The sequence below is a fragment of the Cynara cardunculus genome, assembly GCF_001531365.2.
Source record: "Cynara cardunculus var. scolymus isolate 2C chromosome LG 14, CcrdV1, whole genome shotgun sequence".
Classification (NCBI taxonomy): Eukaryota; Viridiplantae; Streptophyta; class Magnoliopsida; order Asterales; family Asteraceae; genus Cynara; species Cynara cardunculus.
The window spans coordinates 5,844,003-5,854,655 of NC_037541.1; the positions used below are offsets into that span (position 1 = coordinate 5,844,003).

The 10,653-nt window shown below is 32.8% G+C and overlaps 1 protein-coding gene across 1 annotated transcript; it reads right to left on the reverse strand.

Moving 5' to 3' along the window:
- Nucleotides 1-8,434: 8,434 nt before the first annotated feature.
- LOC112526762 lies at nucleotides 8,435-10,372 on the reverse strand. Its single transcript, XM_025137177.1, has 2 exons — nucleotides 10,228-10,372; nucleotides 8,435-10,083 (listed from the first exon to the last, which is right to left on the reverse strand). Exons 1-2 carry the CDS (start codon nucleotides 10,361-10,363, stop codon nucleotides 8,528-8,530), a joined length of 1,692 nt encoding a protein of 563 aa, XP_024992945.1. The 5' UTR covers nucleotides 10,364-10,372; the 3' UTR covers nucleotides 8,435-8,527.
- Nucleotides 10,373-10,653: the final 281 nt, after the last annotated feature.

The following is a 10,653-nucleotide window of genomic DNA, read 5'->3' on the forward strand; positions in this document are numbered from 1 at the left end:
TTAATCCTAAACCTTTAAATCACAAAGAAATAAAGATTTCAGACCATGGTAATTTTAAGGGATATGATAGTAGGAGTTATATTACATACCACATATATACAAATGTCACCCTTATATCCAAATGTACACATCTCCTTGATATGCCACCCTTATCTCATGTTACACATCTCATTGATATGTCATCCTTATCACATGTTACACCTCTCCTTGATATGCTACCCTTATTTCCTCATCAAAATATTTTATAAAACAATTCCATATATAATAGACCGCAATCAATGGAATTATTATCAGTTCAAATTCATTTTGTCAAAATTCCTATTTATTGTTCCATATCTTGACAAGTCAATACATAATCCGGTCAACATTGTCCGGATAACAAATTCGGACAATACTTTCACAAAACTTGTCCGATTTAACACTTGGCTTAAATCACAAAACCTTGTCCGGATAACAAATCCGGACAACACTATTCATGACCATCCGATTTAACAATCTGGATGTTATGTCCGATTTAAAATAAACCGGTCACCTCATAGTCGTATTCCTAATTCTCAGTTTGAAACATTTAATATAAGATCAAAGTTCATAAATCGCTCAATCTTTAAACCGGTTAAGACATGTGCGGTTTAAAACTAAACCGCTTAACACTTGAGCGGTTTATATTTAAATCGCTTACACCTTGTCCGGTTTAAGACTAAACCGGTTGATATAACCAACGATTTAGTCTTAACCCGCTCACGTTCTGTCCGGTTTATGTCTAAATCGCTTAACACTTATTCGATTTAAATCTAGATCGGACAATACCCATATGGTTTTAAACTTCAAACCAGATAAAAAGTTATACAAACAATTTATGCATTTCAAGAAAGTAAAACATCACTCACCTTATGCAATTTCCTTTGAAAATCAGATGAGTTCAACTTCTTGAAATCAGGTAATATGAAATCTGATCAACCTCACTTTAAATCACACACTTCTTCAAAAATGGCAAGGAAAAAGAGATATGAGGGTCTCACCCTCATATTTATACTTGCTAAATAAGGTAAGGCGGCTAAATCACCCTTACCACTCATACCCATGACCTCCATATATATATATATATATATCATGCATACATATATTATATTATGCATATAATACCTATGCACAAAATTTTACATACTAGCATGATCAAATATACTAATTTATCATGCTATCACAAAATCATTTAACAGATAATCACGTATTCATTACCTCGGGTGATAACCAGGATTCAGTTATCACAATTAATATTTCTTGGATTCTTGAGTATTGCGTAAGAAGAATCGAAGGATAAGTCACTTGGTTAAATCTTGATTCTCATTAAGAAAAATTGAGGTCATAGTAAGAGAAATAAGATGAAGGAATTTATCGCTCAAGACCTAAGAGTGTGTTAAGTGCTTACCCTAAGGAAATACTTCCTTTTGGCACGTGTTTGGTGCAGGGACGTTCCAATCTTTTTGGATGTCTATTACATCCAAAACTTTTGATTACATTGCATAAATAAGATAACAGAGAATATATGTTAAGAACAAAAATGAACTAAACATAAAACGATTAACAATCTGAAACTAAACATAAACCATTTAATGATTTGAACCTAAAATCAAACGATTAATGGTTTGAACATAAATAATTTTGGTTATACTTTTACAGGTCGATAAAAAGACCCTGAACACATGTAAATTTGGGCCCCAAAAATATTGGGTGCCTTGTTCAAAATCTCACATTTAACATGTCAAGGGACGACCTTGATTGAGTGCCAAGATGAGAAAATATAGTGTGGGAACATTCAATCGTTCATAAGATCCAAATTACCTTTTAGTTATGTACCTTGTTTTCCACCTGTTAATCATAGGAAGTTTCTACATTAAACTTGTTTTCTGCATGGAACATGTTTAAGCCTTAGAAACCTTAAAGGGAAAATCTTTAGATTATGGTGTTGTCTATGTTTATAGATGATTCAGCATTATCATGACCTTGTTGTTGGATGGATTTTAGACTCAAGAATTCTGGGGTACTGAAAGCGAACGACCACTAGAATTATTAAATGTTTATGAGACGAAAGATCTCTTGTCACCTAGTTAGCACTTAGATTTATCGAAAATATGGGTTAATTTTTCAGCAAACTGATATAAGGTGTGATAACCGGTTTTCGGTTATAAAAATCCGGGGTGATTCTTGAAAGGTAATGGTAAGTGGAAGAATTTAATTTGAGGATGTGCTTAATTATTAAAGTAATATCAACGTATTTTATGGTTTATAATGTTTAATCTCATGGGAGAATATGAGATATTTATGGGTTTTTTTTAATAATATTAAACCTCTATCGCTGTGTGGTTCAATATAAAAGGTAATGGATAAGAGTTATCTTATCACATTGTTTTTGGAAAAAGAAAAGCAAGAGAGAAACTTTATTGTGTGTTCTCTTGTGTGAATTTTTATGTAAAACTTTAAGAAGAAGAAGAAGATTGATTCTATGATTATATTTGGAAGTTGTTGTTGTGTGAATTCATCTTCATATACTTGAAAACAAGGTGAGTTTATGTTATCAACTTTCTTTATTTGGTGTTTGAAACATTGAACTGTATGGTCTTATGTGAGAAAATGATAAAATAGTTCCTCGAAAGCTGTTTGAGTTTGATGGTAAATTTAGTATATAACTCTAAGGTTCTTTAAATAAGTTTTCTTTTTGAAACAGTTTTGATTGTCAGTTTTGGTAAAAAGGTGGTTTTGATCATGATTATATCATGATGTGTTGTAATAAGGGTGACATATCAAGGAGTTGCGTACATTGGTAAGAAGGGTGGCATAATCAGGAGTTGCGTACATTGGTAATAAGTGTCATGCCCCGATTTTTTTTTCTTTCATTCGAGTGCCGTAACGTCATTCTTAATAATTTATGTCATGAACAAAAATACGAACTTAAAATTTCAAACACACATAATATGTTTAACATAATTCGTTACATAATTGCGGAAGCGTATAATACTTTAATGTAATCAATGCTAATTAAATATCTAATCAAGCATGATTCAAAACATAGTTTCCTCTTTCTTCATTCAATCGCGTCTACTAACAATTGATACCTGAGATATATACATGTATAGTATAAGCTAAAAGCTTAGTGAATACAATATGGTTTCATGATCACATGCACACATAAAACAGTGTTTTAGTTATTTTAGTTATTATCTTGCAAGTGAGGCTGCGGCTCGTCACTTTTCTTTGCGTATGTGGCGTATTCTATGGACGAGGACTTCAAGACCTCGGAATTGCAAGCCCTCCTTTCATGTCCAACCCACCCTATACGGTGGACGAATCTTGCCGAATCATACTAGTTGCATATCATTTATTTGCAATACTCACTCATTAATGCAAATCTCATCGTGACATGCAACATATATCTCATGCAAGTGACAACATAAATCACAAATGCATCATCGTCATTTTCCACATTATACACATACTTGAATAACATATTGATAATATCAAGTCATCATAATCTTTCTCATCAACATCACCTTTCATATCATGCACATACTTATATATCATGCACATCAATATAATCAAGTTATCATCATATGCATATAAATACATCATGCAAATATTATGGATAAAATACTTTTGTAATGATCATGTATATATCCCATAAAAATCGCATAATGTACTCATCTTGAATCGTTAACGTTCGATAGGTCGTTCTCTCAAAAAAGGGCAACCTACATGATAATTTTGACCATTCCTAAGCATCTTAAATAATCGTAATTAAATTGATTACTATTCCTTAACAATCTTAACGCGACTTTTCTTTTTTGTTGATCAACCCCCGATAACATCATATCTCATGTTTCACTCCAATATTTTCTTGAAATATTATTAATAATGTAACGTTGTTATAATATTAATTGTTGCTCGTTCATTTTATAAAAATAAGCAATATACTTCACATTTTATTGAACAATAAGTATTTTACCAAAATAACTAAACTAAATAGTTCACAACGTAAATAATACTCGAAAAAATGTTTCGAATACCAATTTTCTAAGTCTAGGGGCATTTTGATAAATCTTAAGAAGTCGAATACCAAAGATATAGCTTTAACCAATTCCCTAATTTAGAACATTCTTGGTATATTTCATACGTCGAATATTAAAACTATGCTTAAAAGTCCAATCCCAAAGCGTAGGGGCATTTTGGTAATTTTTATTAAGCAATACTCAAAGTATTGTTAAAATACCGATTCCCTAATTGTGAGGTCATTTTGGTAATTTCACAAGGATAATAATCAAAATAAAACATAGATACCAATTCCCAGTACATAGGGTCATTTCGGTAATTTATAGGGCGAATACGTAAAGTATCGCTAAAATACCGATTTCCAAGCTGTAGGGTCATTTTGATAATTTTATAGGGATTATATTCAAAATAACACTTAGATACCAAATCCCAATACATAGGATCATTTCGGTAATTTTTAAAGCAAATACGTAAAGTATCGCTAAAATACCGATTTCCAAATTGTAAGGCAATTTTGGTAATTTCATAGGGATTAAATTTAAAATAACACTTAGATACATATTCTCAAGACCTTGGGTCATTTCGGTAATTTTATAAATCAAATACATAAAATATTGCTAAAATACCGATTTCCAAATATAAGGTCGTTTTGGTAATTTTATAAAAATAATAATATAAAAATGAAGCTCATAAACCAATCCCCAAGATATATGGTTATTTCGGTAAATTTTGTAAGCAAATACGCAAAGTATTGCTAAAATACCGATTTCTCATTTATAGGGTCATTTTGGTAACTAAACGAGATAAATAATCGAAATTGGGTCAAAGTTTGCATTTTAGAAAATACAAATAAACTTGATGAAAGTTTCATAAAATTTTATAGAGAAAATTATATTTCTGAAACTGCAGGGGTTAAATGATAATTTCTAAAACTCAAATATATAATGCATATTAAGAATAACAATGAGTAAAAATAACATAAACTCATAGTTAATCAACTGGTTATCGCATGAAGCTACAAGGATGAGGTCGCGGGTCCGAACCCCGCCCTCAGCACGTTCCCTTAATTCTTTTTTTAAAAGGGGTAAACAGACGCGGGTTGACCCGATGGCCGACCCGCCTCTCGACCCAGCTCTCGACCCGTCGCACAAGGCAGCCATGGCTGCACTAATTTTACATTTTTGAGCTTGAAAATGGCTCGTTTCTTGACCTTTTTTCTTCATTCTTTTTGCATCAAACTCTTGGTAATATTTTTACCAACACTTTGACACTTTGAAATATTCCAATTATTTTAAAATCAAGTTATTTTAACTAATTTTATTCCATACAAAGACATTCTACGAACCAAACGCCACCTTAGTCTATGCTCTATTTTTCCATGTTATGATGTTTTGATTTTGGTATCCACTTTCTTAAAAATGCAGTTTTAAGAATCTCCGTTTTTTCTTAAAACTTCTCTTAAATTGAAACAAGAGAGTTGAACATTAATGAGTATTTTATCCTGTTTTTCTTCCTTCTCTTATCCATCTCGTCTAAGTTCGATTTGAATTGTTGGTCATTGATTATGTTTAATAAGAGAGTTGAACATTAATGAGTATTTTATCCTGTTCAATGTGTTTATGGCCTTTTTTTCATACCACATTTTTAGGGGCCGTTTACCAAACACTTACCCGGTAAGCACTTATCGGTTAAGTTCAATACTAATATTTACTTACCGGGTAAGATTTTAGTCAACAAATTCGGTTTTCTATGCAACAATTTACCCTGTAAGAGTCGACCGTGGTAAGAGTCATTGTCCTCACTTACCGGGTAAGATTCTCAGTCATTGCCTCGTTTTTACCGGGTATGATTTTTGGTACTTACCATATTCATCCGGTAAGGTAATATAACTTGGTAAGCGTTTACCCAAGTAAACATTTAATAAACGGGCCCTTAGTCAACATTTTTGGTTCTATAATCAGAAACTAGCAATGACTATGAGAGCATACAATTAAGGGGAAAAGGATAACACTTAGGATCACACTTATGAATCCATGTTTATCTTGGTTTTGTTGTGTGCAGGGTTGCAACACAACAAAAGGAAGACAACTGAATCAGTTCCATGGTCCACCAAGACCTATCTCATATGCAGTCATCTATACGTATACGTATACCTAAGGGAACTGGGTCCAAGATTTTGTTTTTTGGGGGTGAAACGTATTCGGAACCAGCCTCGATTTTGTTGGTCATGAGTATTCCCGCTAGCAAGTCATTATTTACTAGAACTTGAGATAATGTAGCTTAATTATTTGAGTTTCTTTTGTTGTTGAACTTGATTGTAAGTGTAATTAACCTTTTAGAGAAATTAGCAATAAGCTACTTGAGACCATATTGGCTGTGGTATTAGACCTTATTGAATATGATATTAGTATATTTGGAGGTCGTGAGTGAGGTGGTTGTACAAAAATGTATATTAAGTTCCCAATCGAAGTCTCAAATTGATACTTGTACACGAATACGGTAGTTTGATGTTTGATAACTTAATTTTTCAATTTATATTTTGTAGCTAAAAAGCTTTGATGATCTATGAGATAATGAGAGACTTAATTGTCTACATATTTGTATGATTATAAATGATTAGTGTAATTTTTGTTTTTTTTTCAAACATAAATTTTAAATTTTCAGGTAACATGAAAATCCATTTTTATATGGATTTCATTCACAAAAAACTAGGAACAATTGTTATGGGTTTGAAAATCGTGTAATTTTGTGATTCTCTTTTTAGATATGTGGTAAATTAACCATACTAACCTTAAATTTATGCATATACTATTTGATTTATCTATTTTTATACTATATTATAAAACATTTAATAAAAACTCTTAAAAACTATTCTTTATATATAAAGTACTGTGTATTATTGCATATTACTTAAAGTCTAATATTACAAGTAAATTGTGCGTAAGTACAATTTTATTAAAACTTCATTTTTGAATTCATATAACTAACTACAGATAAACATAATCATAAATACATAATAAACATCTCATTTTAAATATAAAAAATCAAAAATATAATTAGGATAATCATTGAGTTCTAACAGAATCATTATCTTTATAAAATTTTATTATTAAGCCAAAAATAAATTACTTCACTAAATCATAAAAACATTATTTTTCTCAAAACCATATAAATCGTATTATATCAACAAAAACAAAAAATAAAATAAAAGATTAAAATGAAGATATATTTCGTTGTATTGTGCGAATACCCTTCTAGTATATTATAAAACATTTGACAAAAACTTTTAAAACCATTTTATATGCATGAAGTACAGTTTATTGATGCATATTACTTAAAATTCAAGATTACAAATAAATTTTTGTGTAAGTACAACTTATTTAATCTTCATATTTGAAATCGTGTAACTAACTACAGATAAACATAATCAAATAGAGGATAAACATCTCATTTTAAATATAAAAATCTAAATATAATTAAAATAATCATTGAGTTCTGATAAAATACTTAATTATTATCTTTATAAAAAATTATATTATTAAACCAAAAATAAAGAACGAATTAAAAAAATATTAAAAAAGGATAAATTTTAAATAGTTAGTTTTTTTTTTTTTTTGATTAACCTGGATATTATGCAAGCCGACTAATCCTAAGGCGATCACCTGCTTTGCAGGTAGCCCGGAGTCACCGCATTTGAACCTCCGTGGCCACAATGAGATTTTGTTCCTCTTTGGATTTGAACCTGGGACCTTCCGACACTTTTGACATTTGAAGTCAAGCTCAAACCAATTAGGCACCATCATTGTGGTTTTTAAATAGGTAGTTTTGTACTAATATCTTTTTTCTTTTCAAAATTTTATGATATATTCATATTTATATTTTATTCAAAAATAAAAACATTATTGTTTTTTTCCAAAACCATGTAAAGCCGTATTATAACATTGACTGAGACAAAAACAAATAAAACAAAACATCAAATCGAGATGTATCTCGCTACATTATGCAAGTACCTTTCTAATAATTTAAAAATACCCAAAACTGTAAAAAATAAAATCGAGAGATGCATTAGGTAACAAGAATGCTTGAGGCTTTGAGTTCTTGAATTTGAATCGAAATGCACCGCACAGTATCATGTGGGTATACAATTAGTAAAAAAAGGAAAGTAAAACGACTAAAAAGAACTAATTAAACATTCTTTTTTTGTAATAAAAGTTATAATAAATTTTATAATCCCGTTATATTACACAGATACACAACTAATGATCGAAAAACATCCTATAAACCTATTGTAACATTTTTAGATAAGACGCTTTATAATATGGTCAACATTACACCGATTCACAACTAATGGTCGAGACCGAATGACTCTATGAAATTACGTTGATAAACAATATCACTAAAAATTAAAATTCTATTAAATTTTTAAAAACCATACGTTCATTGAAAATAGGTTGAAGTTTGTTCAACCACTTTCAAACCATTAACATCAAACAGCTTCATTCCCACTCCAACTGGTCTTCACTTTTGGACCTGTTGGTCCATCTTCACCCAACATCTCCTTTGGAACACCCCCCACAAATCTCTCAAATGCCTTCTTTAATTTCCCTATCATCACCCTCTTCACTTTCTTCATCTCTTTATCTACATCATAATCGATTTTAGGGCCCCATTTTCTCTCGTAATTCAACCACGGTGGCTCGACCACCGCCGACCCCAGATACTCTGCCGCAACAACCACCGCGTGCAATCCCGTATCCATCACCTTAGAGCTCTTAGCCGTGTCGTCTCGCACTCCAATATCCCCCCCTCCTGACCCCAACAGAACGCAGCCCGGTTTCGGGTATGATGCGTGGCCGTGTAATGATGCGTAAACCGCCGGTTTATTACCGGTGTGGAACTCGAGATTTGAAACGCTCACCCATTTGCCCCAACTGTGTTGCGAAAAGAAAACACTGTGTAATGCACCATTAAAATTACTAACTCTTAAAGTCACATGCTCCCAATCACCTACATGTTCACCCAACTTTCCCAAATCGATGTTGAGGAATTCCACTTTTGCCCTTGACCCACCATTAAAAGGGTAAAATACCCAAATGGCAATATCGGTAAATAACCCTCCAGATACGGGTTTAACATGGAAATAACCACATGCATCTTCTAAATCCCCTTTCTTGATTCTATCTTTGCTTGAACCATCGGCTGGAAGGTCTAGCCAATATGTGTCATCGTTCGAGCCACCTTGTGGGAGGTTCGAGCCATGGATCTCGATTGGTTTGGGTTTGGACTCTACCCCTTTTTGATAAACCAAAGCACCATTTTGGAAAAACCAATCTACTGAAGAGGGAAGGTAAGGTTCATTAGGATGAAAGTAAATCACTGGAGCATACGCTTGAATCAATGCTTCGATCTGGTTCAAATTCGGCATGGAGTTCGATAAATTGCCATTCGAATTCTTCAAACAAGATGGTCTCGATGCGTCGTTGCCCACACTTGGATCTCCAACCACAAAACCAGCCATGGAAGCATACACATTCAAACCATCGAGATCGAGATCATTACCGGAGCCCCACACCCACATACCCGTTTCCAAATCCGTCATGTTCATCGTGTCGGTTAGGTCTTCACGGACACAACGAACCTTATCGAGCGGTGGCTTCGCAGACGAGCCACCAACCACAAACCCGACCGGTTTGTAGCCGTCAGGTGGAACTGGGACCCAAATGTAACCTTCACCATCTTTCTTGATGTCTACAGACTCACTACTCCAAACAAGAGTGTAGTCAATTGGCGATCTGAGAGTGGGTTTTGAAGGGTCATTTGATACATCTTTTCCCACCAGAATATGGCCAAAAAATGGGATGTTGTTTGGGTGGGCATAAGAGCCTAAACTGTGAAACCCCTGTGGGATTGCAACAGGATCATAAAATGTTGCCCCAACATTATCTGATCCTCCTTCATTTGTTGCCCACATTTTCTTGAATGTTGTTACTTGACTCACTTCTAATCCTCCCAAATCAATGGCTCCAGCTGCAAACCCTCCACCTAAAATTAAAAAAGAACAAATCTTGTATCATTCATGAGACGAACCAGAAGGTGTGCCAATGGAGAACCAAGTGATATCAGCATTGGATTTACACAGATTCAAATGGGATATGAAGAAAATAAGGAGAAACAGTAGGTACGTACCTGAAGGCCATTTGGGTAAAGGAGATGGAAGTCGGAAGTTGGTTTCAATGGTGTCATCTGAATCCGCCATTGTTGGTCCATTGAAGCAGATAAAGAAAAAGAGAAAGAAGAAAATGGTAGTGATTGATGACTGCATCTTCAACGAAACAGATTTGGTGAACAAGAAGTGATGCCTTTTGTCAATGATACTTATTGGAGGAGACAAATACCAAAGACGAAAAGGTGTATTGGCTTTTTATCAACTAATTTTATATACATATAATTGTTTTTATTCAAAGAGTTATTTCAACAATTTACAATTTAAATTGGTATTTTAGTTATTTCTCTTTCGATTTATCCAAATATTACTATGTCCGTAACATATAATTTGTAATATATACCGTTGTAATTACAAATATGGTCTTCACAATTGCATACCTGGAATGA

What these genes read in the sequence shown, in the direction of transcription:
- LOC112526762 (XM_025137177.1), bottom strand. Translation starts at nt 10,363, where the DNA reads ATGCAGTCATCAATCACTACCATTTTCTTCTTTCTCTTTTTCTTTATC. An exon ending in TTTACCCAAATGGCCTTCAG is followed by an intron (nt 10,084 to 10,227) that starts GTACGTACCTAC and finishes TTTTAATTTTAG; the next exon opens with GTGGAGGGTTTGCAGCTGGA.